The sequence below is a fragment of the Epinephelus lanceolatus genome, chromosome 4 (genome assembly GCF_041903045.1).
Source record: "Epinephelus lanceolatus isolate andai-2023 chromosome 4, ASM4190304v1, whole genome shotgun sequence".
NCBI classification, from domain to species: Eukaryota; Metazoa; Chordata; class Actinopteri; order Perciformes; family Serranidae; genus Epinephelus; species Epinephelus lanceolatus.
The window spans coordinates 45642561-45660016 of NC_135737.1; the positions used below are offsets into that span (position 1 = coordinate 45642561).

General features: G+C 41.7%; 1 protein-coding gene across 5 annotated transcripts in view; it reads left to right on the forward strand.

The window, feature by feature from the left end:
• The window catches only part of LOC117259090 (chloride channel protein 2), a 226263-nt gene that overhangs the window by 147530 nt on the left and 61277 nt on the right, over nucleotides 1-17456 (forward strand). For all 5 annotated transcript variants that reach the window (XM_033630303.2, XM_033630304.2, XM_033630307.2 and 2 more), the window contains 2 exons: nucleotides 14364-14433; nucleotides 15916-16026. In XM_033630303.2, coding sequence (XP_033486194.2) covers nucleotides 14364-14433; nucleotides 15916-16026 — 181 coding nt within the window. The remainder of the gene's footprint in view (nucleotides 1-14363; nucleotides 14434-15915; nucleotides 16027-17456) is intronic.

Genomic DNA, 17456 nt, shown 5'->3' on the forward strand with positions numbered 1-17456 from the left:
CAGGCTTTGACCGATGAGTTGTAGAACTCTATTAGCCATGTCTTTGTATGGAAGTCAATAACAGATTACTTTTTTAAAGGCAACTGACCATTGGCTAAACCCCTGAAGTAGGGGGCTGTATCAAAGGAGAACACCACCTTAATTAAGAGTTCCACATCTGATTTCCATGGCTGAGGAAAATTCAATTAGTGTGTGGGAACACAAGCTACTCTCTCTCAAAGCCAGAAACCAGAGTCTCAGACCTGTGATGTCATCAGGTATAAAGCCCAGAGCTGCTACGATGAATGGGAAACTGAATTTGTGAACCCACACTCAGTTTTCTTTTTTTCCACCTAAATGAACTTTATTCTACTGTAGTGTTCCCAGTTTGGAAACAGAAGATCTTGTTTGGATTTGGGAGAGCATTGTTAATGTTCGCTAAAATGGATTGTCTTAGATCATAGTAATACCATGTTTGAATTTTGAAAATTGGCGTAGTTCCCCTTTAAGAGCAATATTCCATATCAACCTGGTAGGGCTGTAGTCTCCTGGTCGGCTAGTCGATTATTTGGTCGCTATGCTCTCGTCCGACCAAATTCTCATGGGTCGAATAATCGCCGTGTTACTTTCATAAGGAGAAAAGTGCTACATCAACAGCTTTCCAGAATTAATCCATTATTTCCTGCGGCGGGGGGAGAGGCTAAGTTACCTGTGAAAATGGGGGTGTTTTCAAAACATTTGTTTTATATGAGAAGAGGAAAAGATCGCTAGACGCTAGGCTAATTTATACAATGTAAAATGCCATAGACTTGTGCTAATAACATTAACATGTTGTACTGGTGGGGGAAATGTGTCCAGATAAAGAGTTTGTCTGTTAGTTCTGCGATTTATAGTGAAGCTGATTTGCGTACTTGTGTTTGAAATTGTCTCTATTAAGCCATGTTTAATGTGTGTTTTGAATCAACTATATAAATAAAGTTTGATTTGAACTAAACTTTACAGCACTCAACACAGTCCTCCACCGCCGACTAGTGTTTTGGAGGTGTAACTGCAGAATGACACAGACACACCACTGCAGAAGTAAAAATAACATGCTGATTTTTTTTTTTCCCACGACTAATTGATTAGTTGATGATTATGTGCGTCTTTAGTCGACCAAGATTTTCTTTGGTTGACTACAGCCCTACAACCTGGTATCTCTCTGAAGTAGTTGAACAGAGGCACTCGGTCAGTGACCTTTGACGTCAGACGCACATTGGCATGATACGCAGCTGGTCAGCATTATTGTGTAACGGTGCCCAGTAGTGTCAGGGGATGACGGGCAGGACAACAGTGTAAGTTAAGAAGTGGTTAGTCAAAGTAGGGTGGGCATGAGGGGTGGTGGATGGGTTTAACAACCTCTGACTTTCACCTGTTCGCTTCCAGTATGGTTGTAAAGCCAAACCCTGTTCTTTGTTCCCAAACCCAACCATGTGCTTTTGCTGTTGAATGACAAAAAAACGCCAATTTGCGGTGTTGTACCGAGACAACAAATTACTCTCTCTGTCTCACCTTAGTTGGCAAAATGGACAGTTGCTGGATAGAAATAAGAATTGTCTGCCTCTGTCTGAAATCAACGACCCTCTGTTTAAAATAGGGATGCACCGAATATTCGGTAACCGAATATATTCGGCCAAATATTGCAAAAAAACACACATTCGGTATTCGGTGGAATAAGTGAAAAGCAAGGCTGAATAATAGCGGCGTGTTTTGATAACGCAATCAAACAGCTTGAGTAAAATGTCGGCAGTGTGGCGTTATTTTACTCCGTCCATCACTGCACTCGCATTTGCGACTAAAAATAGTTTTGTTTGAGCAAAATAAATCATTCAGCACGCTGTGTGAGTACAGATGTCAACCAGCAGCAGAAACGAAAGGCGAATCCCGCCGGTTGTGGGTTGAACGGGGGTCACAGACACAGACAGGAACGTCTGTGAACGTAGTGCTCCGCGGCGCAAGACGGAGAAGTCCGGCTCCAATAATGTCCTCTTCTTGGTGTCATGACTGCCCAAAAGTACCTGAACAGCCGAGCCGTGGCGGCACACAGGTATGTGGCGTGTCAGAGGAGAAACGAGCCGTTCACATTTCTCTCTTTGTGTCAGGTAACGGTCCACAAACCTCACCGCACTTTAGGGACTGTTCTGTACTTGTCAGGGGAGGAGGGTGGCTGGTTGATTCTTATTTTATTTATTTATTTTATTTTGATCCCCCCTATGTTAATCACTTATTGATGCTGTTTTTGAAGTATGAATAAGTCAATAAGTAATTTATTCCATTGAAATATCATTGATGTATTATAGAAAAGTGATTTATCTTTTCATAAATGACAAAAGGCACTCATTGCCTCGTTTTTGCTGTGGTATCGTGATACTACTCAGAACCATGATATTTTCACTGGTATCGTACCGTGGGTCCCAATTTTGGTACCGTGACAACACTAATCTGGAGGGGGTTCATCTGCAAAAACTAATGAAAAACTAAACAACAGTATTTAGTATTCAGTACTCGGTATTTGGTATTCAGCCAAGTGTTTAATTTTATTCGGCTTAGGCTTCGGCCACAAATTTTCATTTTGGTGCATCCCTAGTTTAAAACATAACCACCATTAATTATGATGGTGAATCTGCAGCCATCGTCACTGTAAACTGCACATGCTTTGTGACTCTCGTGGTTCAACATGTATTAACAGCAATAAGGGGAGTAGGCCGAGATTATTATTATTATTGTTGTTGTCTAAAATGATATCCTTAGTCTTCCAGCCTCTGGCCTAATACTCGCACTGAGTGATTAAAAAATTTGAATTAAACAGATGATAAGACGTGCTCACGTGTCCTTCAGTAAATCTGAAGAAATTCAAGTTGAGGATGTCCCATCGGTAATCAGTGCAGTATTGATCAATTATATGATAAGTCTGTAATTAATATAACTCTACCATATCTATTAGTTATCTGTTTGCTTTAATGAAAGGCCAGTGTTCACCTGAACTAAACCTGCAGCTCGAGGCCTGGCGGTTTGTGTCCTCCCTCAGTGTTACAGCAGGAGCAGGTGCTGCAGGTCAGTCGTACAGACGCTTATGTCTTTACATATTAGAATTTTAACCTCAAGTGTATACAGCTGTGTGGAAATTGCAATGAAAGACAAATGTATTCACCTTAATTTAAATTATGCAGAAATATCATAAAGCCAAGGCTACTTTGCATTCCCGCAGTTCCCCATGGTCTTTCACTGAGGGCTAAACTGTTTCCTGTTGTCTTTCAAACGTTCTGCTCGAGAGTCAGAACCTCTGAGGAGTCGCAGAGGGAAGCTCATCTTTGTCTGGTACATGTCTAATGAATTTATGTTGTTTTTATTTGGTTTAATGAGTGGATGGTGTAAAAGTATTTCTGGTGTACATTAGTCTGTGCAGCATGCTGATTACATATACAGGCAACACAGCCCAACAGAATAAGTCAAAGCCGTGAAAGGATGGTGTTTTTGTCAGTGTCTGAAGCTTGAAGTTACTGATCAAGAGCCGGTTTTGGCGACTTAGGAGTGAGACTGGGTTGACCATAAGCTGAGGACAAACTGCCGGTTCGATGCGCATCAAGTGCCACCCCAAGCACACACTGGACGCGTTGCGCTGCAGCTCATCAGCAGCTGACCAGACAAAGTTATTACTACTTGTACTGAAAGATCTGTCTTCCACCTCTGTATCAGCTTAAAATAATGTGTGGACACCCACTAATTAAAGTTCATTTCTCACCTGGAGAGCCAATCTCCAGAGCTGTGACTCGCCAGGAAGTCCTGTCTTTTTGGCCATTGTCTTTATAGTGATGGGATTGTGAGCCAACTGTTGAAGATGAACTAAGGGCATTGGAATGGTATCACACTCAAACCTCCGCAGTCTTACATTTTAATGAAACAACCAATCAGACATGTAGATGCAGCATTTTCTTTTTCATACTCCACTGGTTTTTCTCACCTCTCAAACTCAGCCTTGATTGGCTGTTTTTGGTCTCTGTGCAGAGTCAGTCACTAGCTGTAGGACAAAATCGAGACTTGTACAAACATGAGTCATAATACCCAACAGTCTTTAATAATAAAAGAGTCTGGACTGGTTTGTAAGGAAAGAATATGCTGATATGTCTGTTGTGAACTTGCACAGCTGAACACTGGCAATAATTCAAGTTTAAAAACTAAAAGTTGTGTGTTGTCTTCAGCCCTGGGCATGAAAAACAAAATATCCTCAACAGCAACAGAATTAGCAGCTTTATCCTTAATAATAAATGTGTGATTTTCTCCAGTGAAATTCATGACACCTGTTGTATGAGTCATTTACTGACAGACTGCCACCAGGACAAACACTTGTCGAACTATGTAATTTTAATGCCTGAGTCTGAATGAAGTTTAAATGTACCAAAATCTACTTAAATTAGACTAAAACCAGCTACTTTATTAGGTGCAACTGCTTTAAAACTTGGTGTCACAGATTCAACAAGGTGCTGGAAACATTCCTCAGAGATGTTGGTCCATTTTGACATGATGACATCACACAGTTGCTGCAGAATTGTTGGCTGCACATCCATGATGAGAATCTCCCGTTCCAGCACATCCCAAAGGTGCTCTATTGGACTGAGATCTGGTGACTGTGGAGGCCATTGGAGTACACTGAACTCATTGTCATGCTCAAGAAACCAGATTGAGATGATCTGAGCTTTGTGACATGGTGTGTTATCCTGCAACGTTGGACGGATATTTTCTCTTTTTGGGACCATCCTCTGTAAACCCTAGAGATGGTTGTGCTGAAAATCCCAGTAAATACTCAGAGCAGCCCGTCTGGCACCAACAACCATGCCACGTTCAAAGTCACTTCAATCCCCTTTCTTCATCATTCTGATGCTCCGTTTGAACTTCAGCAGCTCGTCTTCACCATGTCTACATGACTAATGCTGTCACATGATTGGCTAATGCGTTAATGAGCAGTTGAACAGGTGTACCTAATAAAATGGTGAGTTCTCTCACTCCAAGTATTTTTGGCGAGCAAACACATTACTAATGTCAAATCATGAAGTCTGAGTCACATATATTGACGGAGTTTAATACATTTTTTCTTCTAAAATAGTTTAGCCCTGAAGCAGCTCTATAACTTATAAGTCTCATTAAATCCACTGTCAAAATCCATGTGGTTCATTAAGTAATTTTTAATTGGATTTTAATGTAGAAGGTTTTCACATTTCACTTCCATCACTTTTCTCCTCTCCTTTTACTTTCACCTTTTCTTAAACACCACCAGTGTTTTAAACCAACAACCCAATCAATCCTTTGCTTGCTTCTGTTGCCTGAAGGCTTCTGCTTCCTGTGACGGTTTATCAAAGACCCCCCTCAGTTTGAGGTTGGAAATCCTCATAAATTTTGATGGTCATGCACTACCTCAGTGAGATGTACACTTAGGTTACATTCGATTAGATTACATGAAACATTAATGATACCTTGGGGGAAAGTGAGTCATAGGTGCTTCAAAGAATTGGATATCGTAATAGCTACTGTAAGAGGACATAGCAATAGAGCAAATAAAGGGTGTATAGAAATATGTCCGGAAATGCAACTCTCAATTATAGGATCATACTATATCAGAGAAAACTGCTCAATCTATATATAATGTTCTTTATATGTATTATCACGGTGCTGGAGGAGCTGAATCAAGGATACAATTACACATTTTCCATCCATGTCTTTATGACAGCTGCAGTATAATGTGTAAAAGTGGATGATTTGATGGGATAGCGTTGGCCTATCAGTTTATTTGCTTCAATATCCAAATACAATATGAATGATTTCCAAGATAGTACAATGATAATACAATGTAAAATACAATACAGTTTAGATTGACCTAAACTTTGGTTCAAACTATTAAAATGACATGATTTGGGTACCTCAGCAGTACAAAAGACATACAGCATGAATGGAGAGGCTGCGTGCTCACTGTTTTGATATTGATATTTATTTATTTTTAGACATGTAAAAAAAGACATGAAAGTATTTACAGATAATGAAAAGCATAATGTAGACGCAGATTGTCAGTTAATAGTTAGTCTAAAAGGACATATAAATGTATTAAACCCCGCCCATTCTCCTGAAGTCATTGAGTGAAAAGAAACAGACAACTTCCTCATGGAGATAAACCTTTACCTTAGGCTTTTCTAAATATACAGTTTTTATTACCATTTAACTTTGTCGCACAAAAATAACCGACATAAATCTGTTATATTAATTGCAAAATGTCTATCTTACAAAATAGAAACCTGTATTGGTATGTAATATAAATATATAAATGTTCCATTACTTACAAATATAAACCAGTGTAAATGTATGAAAGATATACTGCCAATTATTTTTTCTTTACAAAAATAAATACGTACGTATTTATTTATTATTTATTTTATTTTATTTGTTTAACGGGGACAGTGCACAGCTACTTAGCTACACCGGAGTTAGCTATAAGCTAATTTTCATCTGTAGTGCCTGAGCAGGAAACAGATTATAATTTATCTGCTAAAAGACACTATTATATAAAGAAAAACACAGTTACATATTCATGACACAACAGCTTCAGCAACAACAATACAAATACAACTATATATCTTAATCAACTTGTCCCACTTTCTTTTTATATTTTCATAAATGAATATATAAAATATGAATGTATATTTTTTCCAGGAAAATATATATGTCACAAATAATTAACAGACAAATAAAAAATATGTAAGTAGAGAAACTAAGCAGTAAACCTTTTGAACAGCTGGTGAATTTCAAACCCCTTCTTCAACCCTGTACCTGCTGAATATCATGTTTTTATACCTTATTTTAAATTGATAAACTAAAAAAAAAGTAAGGAAAAACATAAAGTAATGTGTAGTTAGATATATATATATAAAGTAGAATAGAAGGAGAATATTGGTAGACTTAATTTCTAAAGCCTAATCCGTGCCTGAAATGCAACACAAAGTTCACCACATATATTTATAGTTTGAATCTGTGTGTTTGTGAGAGTGTCATTAGGGCTTTTGGTTTATTCAGCTGCAAATACTTGGAATTAAACATTTCAGCAGTGTGTTATGGATCCAAATTTCCAGCCAGAGGCGGTTGTGTTAAGTGGCTATTAGTCCGTCTCCTTGGCAACTAGAGCCACCTGGAGGAGGGCCTATGGGCAACTGTAAATTCACAGACAGTCATCACACCAGTCTGGTTGCTATGGTTAAGGTCCTACGAGGGCAGTGAAGGGACTGCAGCCAGCAACCTGTCACACTCACCTGTATGTGTGTGTGTGTGTGAGTCTTTTCTTGTGTTATTATGTAAACACGCAGCTGGTTCAGATTACAGTTCTTTACATTCAGTGACGCTGATGGAAAGGCGTCTGTAAGGATCCTTTTCCTCCCGTCTGTGTTGGGTAAGAACATCATGGTCTCAGATTACTGAACACCCAGGGATATAGCTTGACCTTAAAATGCTTTTAATTGGAACATTTTCAAATTCTGGTAAAGACCCAAAATGACCAAACAATAAAGAGGAGAAAACTGAGCTGTGCCTCCCAGTGGGTTTAGGAGGGATTTGAGGAGAGACACAGAGGAAGAGATGTGAGACAAAAATACAGCGTGAGGTGAAATTAACAGGTGTATGCATGTGTCCTAAACAACCAGGAAAGTTTGTTGTCGTAATTTGGCCCATAAATCGACTCCAGACTGTACAGACTCTCAGCTGCCAGGCTTTTAACTCCAGTTTCAGTCTCTCTACACTGGTTCCCAGTATGTTTTAGAATAGATTTTAATATTTAACTGATTACTTCTGAGGCTCCTCATGGTCTCTCTCCCAGCTTTAACTCTGACCTCTTAGTACTGTACTCACCAGGACGTACTTCGAGGTCCTCGGGCAGCAGAGGTCTTTTGTCTGTTCCAGAGGCTCAGTTGAAAACTAAAAGTGACAGAGCATTTGCTGTGATCTCTTTTAAGTGTCTTCTTAAGACATACTTTTATCCGAGAACCTTTCCTGATTTTACTTGAGTTTTAAGGTCATTTAAACTCTTTTGTTTCCTCAGTTTTTATACACCAAGGTGCGCTCAGTTTGGTAGTTTGGCAGACCGATGTGCGCTGAGATGGGTGTGGCGGCGCAGCAGGGGGAGGTGTCGACAGATCCAGCTTGGCGCAGTGACAGTGCCAAAAGGCTTCGCCGAAGGTGCGCTAAAAGCTCACCAGCTGAAACCAGGTCTACTGTCAGCGCAGGTGGAGCGCAGCCAGTGTAAGTGGAAGTTTGGCTGACCGGCGGACAGTGCGCACACGTCACCAAAACCTCACAGGCAGGTTTCCAGAATGTCAGGCACATTAACGATGCAATAAATACCCACAAACCACTATTCAATGCAACTACCTGCAATCAGCACATAAATGTATCTCTATATCGACTGTCCTGTCACATCTGATGTCAGATCAAAGGGGATTGGCACCGTTTGGCACGTTTGGCACGCGTAATGGAAACCCAACCTGATTTGATTAACACAGCTGCAAACTAATGAGTTCACATCCCTCTCAGCCAACCACAAACAGCCACAGCATCAGATAGTGAGTATATATTCAGCATCTGTCATCTTAGAAAAGTCAAAAGAAAAGAAACAGAGTGAGACTGCGAGAGAGAAAGAGAGAGCGCGCACGAGAGAAATGCAACATTGATTTACAATTGTGGTGACCTCCTCCCAGGCTACCTTTGCATCATCAGCCCGTGGAGGCCTGCTCGACGTTCCGTATATTCGGACACTGCGAGCTTGGACCTCCCGGACCAAAACATCAGTTTCCTCCTGGGAGAAGTTTGGCCGTCTGATGCTGCTGCTCTCTTCTGCCATGACGAATTGAGTAAACTCTCATTACGCCTTCACGCGGCGCATTTAAGGGCGAAGAGAGGGGCTCATTTGATTGGTGTGATGTGTGTAAAACCCACTCCACGCCTTCTCTTGTCCCTCTTTCCGACTTGCGCAGGTAGGAGGGACGGAGGTGGGAAAGAGGAGGAGCTGCGCCAGCGCGCATGATGTGCCAAACTTGCAAAATCCGCCTGGCCACACCCAGTTGGCGAAGCGCAGGTGCGCTGCGCCCCCGCCTCTCCCTGTCTGTGAAACTAGAGGCCTTTGTCCTGGATCTCGCGACAGACAGAAGTCTTTGGTCAGACGATCTCAGTTCTCTCACAGTGTGATACAAGGAGAGGAGCTCTGTGATGTCAGAGGGGGCGAGGCTGTTTAACACTTTGTAGTGTAGATGGTGATGTGAGTTGCAGAAGAGGATCTAAGACTGTGGGACGGTGTGTAGATATGAAGGAGTTTAGACAGGTAGGAGGGGGCATGGTTATGGAGGGCCTTAAAGGTGAGAAGCAGAATCTATTTAACAGGAAGCCAGTGAAGCTGCTGGAGAACAGGAGTGATATGATCTATGGAGGAGGTTCTAGTGATGATACGGGCAGCTGAATTCTGGACCAACTGGAGTTTAGGATGAGGGAGAGGACAGAACTGCAATAATCGACATGAGATGTAACCAAAGACTGAACAAGGATAGCAGCGCTCTGAGGTGTACATGATGGGTGAAGATGATTAATATTTCATAGATGAAAGTATGCAGACCAAGTAACATTATTGATGTGAGCCTCAGAGGACAATGTGCTGTCCAGGCAATAATTGAGGCAGGTGGAAATAAAGGTGAGGACAACTTTCTCCAGGTCAGAAGTACAGGGAATTGATCGGAGTCTGGAGATGTTGTGCAGCTGCATGCAACTTAATTTCAATACTTGATTGATTTGTTTGTAAAACTTCAATTCTGAATCAAATATGACTCCAAGATATTTAACATGTGATTTAACAGAGGGGGCCCAGATGAGGAGAAATAATGCTGAGAAAAAGTGCTGTGGTGCGAATTAATAACTTCAGGTCAGTCAGGACCACTTTAGTCAACAAAAAATTTATTTCCATTTGCAGTATTATATTTGGTGGTATGGCTCTGTTCTGGGGCCTTTCTGCCCTTCCACGCGCCTACATGGAAAGTCTAAGGCAGGGAGAGCAGCAGCAAAGACCCCTGTGAACAGAACAGAGCAGCATCAGTGACAAACAGAAATGACACTGATAAGTCAGACACAGTATGAAAAGGAGGAACTGGGGTGGAGGCAGGTTGCAAAGCAGCTTGCAGAGGAAGCAGCAACAGTAGGCAGGCCAGAGCAGTTTAAATAGGGCGCCCTAAATGAGATTTGCCAATTGGTTGCATAGAAAGGAATCATGTGATCTATCAGCTGACTCCCTTCATCAATTGGGCTATTTGAGATCAACTGATGTAGCTGGGATGTGAGATGAGCTTGGCATCGTGTCCTGCCTGAACTAAGGCTATACTTAATTTTTGCTCTGATTGAGCTGAAGAAAAGTTGCAGCCATCCAGGATTTGAAAAAACAAAACAACATGAGATAATTTACAGTTTGATTTTGTGACAAATTTTCACATTTGCTGCCTTTAAGTTGTCTTATTTGATGAACAGCCTCAAATTATGGAGAAATGGCTGCTGCAGAGCGACGACATGTCATTCTCAGTTAGACAAAAAAAAAACAGATGTCTAAATAGTTAATGCCTTATAACAGAAAGCATGACTACATATGAGCAATTATTGGGTTTTTTTAGTGCAACTTTCCTAAAATAATTTATCCTGTTGACAGTTTACTCTATTTCTTTGAGCAATTATATAATTCAGCAGTTGTCACATCGAGTTTCAGGAGCCCTATAAAAATTATTTTTGCACACATTTTATATGGCCGCTATTACACTCTGCTATGATCTACTGTACTTCAGAGCCCTCAGTGAACAGTTCAGATGACAGCTGCTCTCAGTTACTGTGGCGTTCATGGCCAGCAGTAAATTTACAACTAGATTAAATTGCATTGTTCTCTGCTCAGTGTGGTTTTTAAAATTGTATGACGATCTGTCCCAGTGCTACACAGGGACACACACACACTCACACACTCCACAGAGTTCGTGGCCTCTGTAATAAAGTTAAGCCTATGTTATGAGCTCCCAGATCCGTTAAACCTTTCTAGCTCTTATTAGTTTTACTGGCTGAGTGGAAGAGATAGAATAAGAAAGGAAGAGATGAAGATGAAGACGATCCAAGAGAAGAATTACTCCCGTGACTGTACTATTTTCCTGTGAGGCCTATTTTGTGCATTCAACTGGTTGTGCGTCTGTTACTCTCTGGCGCCCAGCTGCGTTCAGCTCTGATTTTCGTCACTGAGTCAGTGTCATGATGTGTGCGTGGGCAGGTGTGAACACCTACGCACGTATGCGTGTGTACTTGCAGTGCAGGGTGTGAAAACGGCGGCGGTGTAGGGTTACAGAATGATATCCATTACTTCACCATGGCAGCCGGCCTTAATTACAGCTAACTATAGACAGAGCAGAGGGACCAGAGAAAAGAGAGGGAGAGAGAACAGGAGGCAGGGAGGGATAGAGAGAGAGAGAGATGGTGCAATGAGTGTAATTAAAAAGTCTATTTGCAACCATGGGATTATTACAGTGATGAGGTTTGTGTAATGACTTGTACAATGCTCAGAATCATACTTCTTGTTTTATGCATTCAAACACCGGATGTCACAAATTCTTAACTGCTGAGAAACTGGCCCGATCCAAGTGAATAGTTCTAAATAGTATCGGCCTAAATGAAGTTTGGAGGACTGAAATGAAAAAGATGTGAGTTCGAATTTTAAATTTATACAAACACAAAAAAAATCACACTCATTTTCTTGCAAAGAGTTAGGTGAGAGGATCGATATCACTCTCATGTTTATATGTGAAAGATGAAGCTACAGCTAAGAGCTTGTTAGCTTAGCTTAGCATTAATACTGTAAGCAGGAGGAAACAGTTAGCTTACTGGTTGCGTCATGGGGACAGCATTGAGCCTCATTCACTAATATGTGTGAAGAAACGTTCTTACTCTGCACATGAAATAAGTGCAAACTCACCGTCTGATTCATGACACATGCACACTGGCCAGGTTTGTTCTGACCACACTGTGTATGTTGGTGAATCAGAATCATCCTTAATTGACAAGCTCATGCCCGCTATCTGTGACAGCATACTGCCACGCCCTTATGTCTTTATATAAGGAAATATGCCCAGAGGTGTATCGTGGAGAAAGCGGTCAAATTGTTTTTAATGCATATATTAAAGGGATAGTGCACCCAAAAATGAAAATTCAGCCATTATCTACTCACCCATATGCCGAGGGAGGCTCAGGTGATGTTTTAGAGTCCTCACAACACTTGTGGAGATCCAAGGGGAGAGGAGGTAGCAGCACAACTGCACACCTAATGGAGGCTGACGGCGCCCCAGATTCAAACGTCCAAAAACACATAATTGAAACCACAAAATATCTCCATACTGCTCGTCCGTAGTGATCCAAGTGTCCTGAAGCCCCGACATAAATGTTGTTTGGAAAAACGTCATTTGAACTCTGTTTTTAGCCTCATTGTAGCCTGTAGCTCTGACTGCCTCTCTGTGCACCACGCTCACGTGTGTGCGGGGCTTCAGGACACTTGGATCACTATGGACGAGCAGTATGGAGATATTTTGTGGTTTCAATTATGTGTTTTTGGACGTTTGAATCTGGAGCACCGTCAGCCTGCATTAGGGGAAGTTCCTCACAGAGTCCTCACATCACTCGCGGAGATCCAAGGGGAGAGGAGGTAGCAGCACGACTCCACCTCAGCACTATCCCTTTAAGGCTCTTACACACCAGTGTCAGGTGTCAGTGAGCATCTGTGAATATGGAGGCAGTTGGAAACAGCTGATAAGCCGTTCGTCACTCTCTGCAAAAGTATTTAAACATGTCAGTCTCTGATGCACCCTCTCCTGATGGCAAGATTGGAGGAAGCTGGGGACAGGTTGTAAAATATCATAACCAGGAAATGGTTGAGTAAAGAGTCTCCAACAGCCTCTGAATGGATGGAAATAGTTGAGGAAATATATGTCATGGAACAGCTGAGTTTTTCTCTGAGACATGCCACTAAAAATGTGGAAAATATTGGAAAAAATGTAAATTTTATTTGACTTTGAAATGATCTTTTATTTGTATGTATGGTTTGTTTGGTGAATTTTGATTTGTTCCCCTCAGTGTTGAGGCATGCAGAGCAGACTATAACTCATGAACGAGTGGGAGATTTCTCCTTCCTTAAAAGTGCCCTGGCTTTCCAGGAATCAAAGTTAGGGATCAATGGGACCTTTGTGATCTTGGGCGATGGTTATTGACTCATTTTCATGTTGAGCATTTCACCTTTACCTAGGATGTCCCTGCCTGTTGTTCTTGGTTTTGTCTGCTTCTTTCTTTTTGTAAGAAAAAAAAAAACGTATACATTGGTCTTGACATCATGCAAACAGTGAGGTTCAGGTACACTTCAGGCCACGGTGACATCACTAGTGTGGTTACAGGTGCAACAAAGCACATTCACACCCAAACACACTCACCAGTTTTTTCAGCCTGGTGTTAAGTGACTCTTTAGGGAGTCTTCACATCGAGCATGAGGCAAAATGTTGCCTCACATTAGCCAAATTTCTGTGCTGGATTGTTTTTGCAGTTTGTCTTTATTTTACCCAGCGGAGCCGTAAAACTCTGGAATAAGTGTGCAGTGTTCTTTCAAGTTAATGATGAGACACTGATCATGTAGTAAAAATCAGCTCAGTCAGTGATGTCCAGCTCCGATGTCGAGGATATAATGATTGATCATATATTTACTGTAGGAGTGATAGATATCAGACAGGCTGCACGGAGCTGAAAGTGAATTTTAATGAGACGACTAATGAGTCCACACTGTGTGACTGTTATAATAATAATTACAGCTTTAATACCGTCTCATGAATCTTTCCTAAAATAAGCATGACAGCATTTTAAGCATCACACTTTCTGCTTTCACTTAGGTACACATGCGCACACACACACACACACACACACACACACCTGACAATAATGCTCACACATTGTCAGTGGTGACATTTTCCTTTTTGTTTGCCTTTCCTAATTAGCAGTCTCTTCCGCTCGCCTGGCACAGCGTCGGCCAATCGGCGGAGCCCGCTCATTACCCAGGGTTCATTTCAGGGTCTTTGTCAAATGAAGAGTGAAAGTGACAGCTCAATCTAACCTCAGCAATAAGCTCCGCATGGCCGCCTCCTCACTGCTTGTAGATGATTCAACTTGGCTATCATCTAGGGGCACACAGGATGGCACTCTGAAGCTAATTGAAATGCCACCCTGTTCTTTCTTTTCATGTCTCCTCTTTCTTCGTCTCCCTCTTTTTTCTCGCCTAGTTCTGGATGTCTGCCCTGGCCACCACCATCCCAGTGCCCTGCGGAGCCTTCATGCCAGTATTTGTCATTGGTAAGCATCTGGTCCTGTGTGTGTGTGTGTGTGTGTGTGTGTGTGTGTGTGTGTGTGTTAGAGCAGAAACATAGATGCATCTGTGAGAGGGAACTTCTTGCTGAGAGTTGCATGAGTAGATTGATACCACTCACGTATGAGAGGGGATCAATCTTCTTGCCCAACTCGTAATTAGCATAAACTTTTTCTTTCACTGTAGAGGAGTGATAAAATCTACTTTTAAAATGTGATTTGTTTTAAATATATATATATATATATATATATATATATATATATATATATATATAAAATCATGAAAGTTCTTTTGATGATAACCAATGCTAATTTGATTTCTCCAACTGTAAATGAGATGTTTAAAGGCAAAGTAGAATATTTGTTGAGCTCAAATTTTTGTCTGTCCATTTTTTTTTTAGTATAAAGTGTAAACATTTTATTTTTTGATTCTGAAGTGATCCAGAAATATTCAGATTAGATCACAATGTTCACTCGTGAGAGTAAAATGGATCATGACATGGATTGGCAGTTTGGTGCAGCGTCTGCAGTGATGACAGCGCTGTGCGAGACTGTCGTGGTGAAGAGGGAGCTGAGCTAGAAGGCAAAGCTTTCGATTTACTGATCCATCTACTTCCCAACCCTCACCTATGGTCATGAGCTCTGGGTAGTGACCGAAAGAATGAGATCACGGATACAAGCAGCTGAAATGGCTCTCCTCCAAAGGATGGCTGGGCTCAGCCTTAGAGATAGGGTGAGGAGCTCAGACATCTGGAGGGAGCTCGGAGTAGAGCCGCTGCTCCTTCACGTCAAACTTTGTCAGTTGATGTGATCCGGACATCTGATCAGGATCCTCCTGGGCGCCTCCTGTTAGAGGTCTTCCGGGCACGTCCCACTGGTAGGAGGCCCCGGGGCAGACCCAGAATACACCGGAGGGATTACATATCTCGTCTGGCCTGGGAACGCCTTTGAATCCACCAGAGTAGAGCTTAGATCAGGCCCCAAAAAATCCAGCCCAACCCCACCTGAGCCCGGGTATGTTCTGTCCAAACCCGGCCCGTCGCTTTAACTGTGATTACAAGCCCGAACCCGGTTTAAACCTGACATTTTGTACGGATACGAACATGGACTTTGAAGGCTGACTCTCGTCTTTCTTTCCAGCTCAGCCTGCTGCCCCTGCGACCCAGCTTCGGTTGAAAATGGAATGGATTACCTTTCTAATTACCAAATAATGCTATGTAATTTGTATTCAGTAAATGATTACATTTCAAAGTAATCTGACCCAACCCTGCTAGTACGTCTGCAACCATTCACAAGAGAGGGAAAAAATTATTGTTCAGGGTTTTCTGTCAGTGTTATTTTCTGAGGAGGAAACAGAGCTGCCACTTCGCAGCAGTAACACAGTACGTTAGTGTTAGTTATTGTTCCCAGTGTTAAACCCAGTACTGATTGTAGTCTGTGTTTCTTTTCACACGTCTGTGTGTGTATCAGGGGCAGCCTTTGGTCGTCTGGTTGGAGAGAGCATGGCAGCCTGGTTCCCAGATGGCATTAACACAGATGGCACCATCTACCCCATAGTGCCAGGAGGCTACGCTGTCGTGGGTAAGTAAAAGACACAATCATGGCACATATCACTCTCTGTGTTAACACTTCCCTGACCAATCTCCTTAATGTTATTTTATTTTTATTTTCTTAAAAGCTGTTTTCAGTTTTTGGTCTCGCCCACACAAATCATTTGTCATATTCAATCCATTAATATTGGGGACATTTTGTGGCAGTTTTGGGACCTCCACAAAATGATTTCTCGCTCATAACCCATAAAATCAGTCTTTCCAGGATGGTAACTGTGCAAACATTTTTTACTACTTGTCATTAGTTTCTGTAAATCATCAGCCACCCACTTGTGTACAATAGTTCACTTCTTACGCCATCGCTCATAGAGAAGAAATCAGGATAAATATTTCCTACAGCCCAATTCCTCACTTTACAGCTTCAGGTTGAAACTCAATATGGAGCCTGATTAAAGCAGACAGGGGATATGACCACACTCCAACATTCGAGACAGAATAGTTACATTGACAAGATCACCACACAAGCTTTAACAAAAGCAGCTCAGACACCAGCTGACTGAACCACAAACGTTCACAGCTCGTAGTGCTGCTGTCAGGGCTTCATATCCTGCTTACAAGTTTGGAAGTTGACGATGCAACTTGTTGCGTAATCCAAAACTTGTGCTAAGAAATAGAATTTTCCCCACAGTAGTTATTGTAAGCTGTTGGTTCATGGAATAATAGTTTTTTCTTTAATCTTTTTCTTTAATCTTTTTTTCAGTGACTGACTTCTTGTTTCAATCTCCAATTTAATCTTTGAATTATTTCTCATTTCTCCTCTCAATGTTTTCTTTTTTCAAAAGAAAAAAAAACCTGAATGTATTTCATGTCTTGCAAACACCGGCTGCCCCCTCATGACCACGTCACTTCCATCCCTAATGAAGTTGCGTGTCTAATGAGATGCAGCGCTGCGAGTCCCTCCGCTGTGCTACTTGTTGACAGCCGTGCTGATTATGCCACTGTTTCAGGTTTGCAGCGGCTGTTTTTCTGGGCTGCTGGCGGTGTTGTTGTTGTGGTGCACTGTAGCTGATGACTCAGCCCTTTACAGGCCTGACACTCTGATGAGCCTCTTTCGTCTCACAGCGGAGCCTCGCTTGAAGGACTAAATGTTGGGCCAGGCAAAAGGAGCAGGAGCGTTTCTGTGAGGACGATAGGCAGACATACACAGGCTTAATTAAGTTACAAGAAAGAACAATGAAACCCGCTTTTGTAGACTCTCTCACCCACCATCTGTTTCTCTCTCTCCTCTTGCTTTTTACTTTATTTTAATGCTTTCATTCTCTACTGTTTTTTTTTTATCTTATTTATTGGAGTGGATTCATCCAGCTTCTCTGTCGAGCAGCGGACGCTCACTTTGCCCCATGCTGCTCTGTCTGCATTGATGCACTTTTTATATTAGTTCTTTCACAACACGTTGTTGAA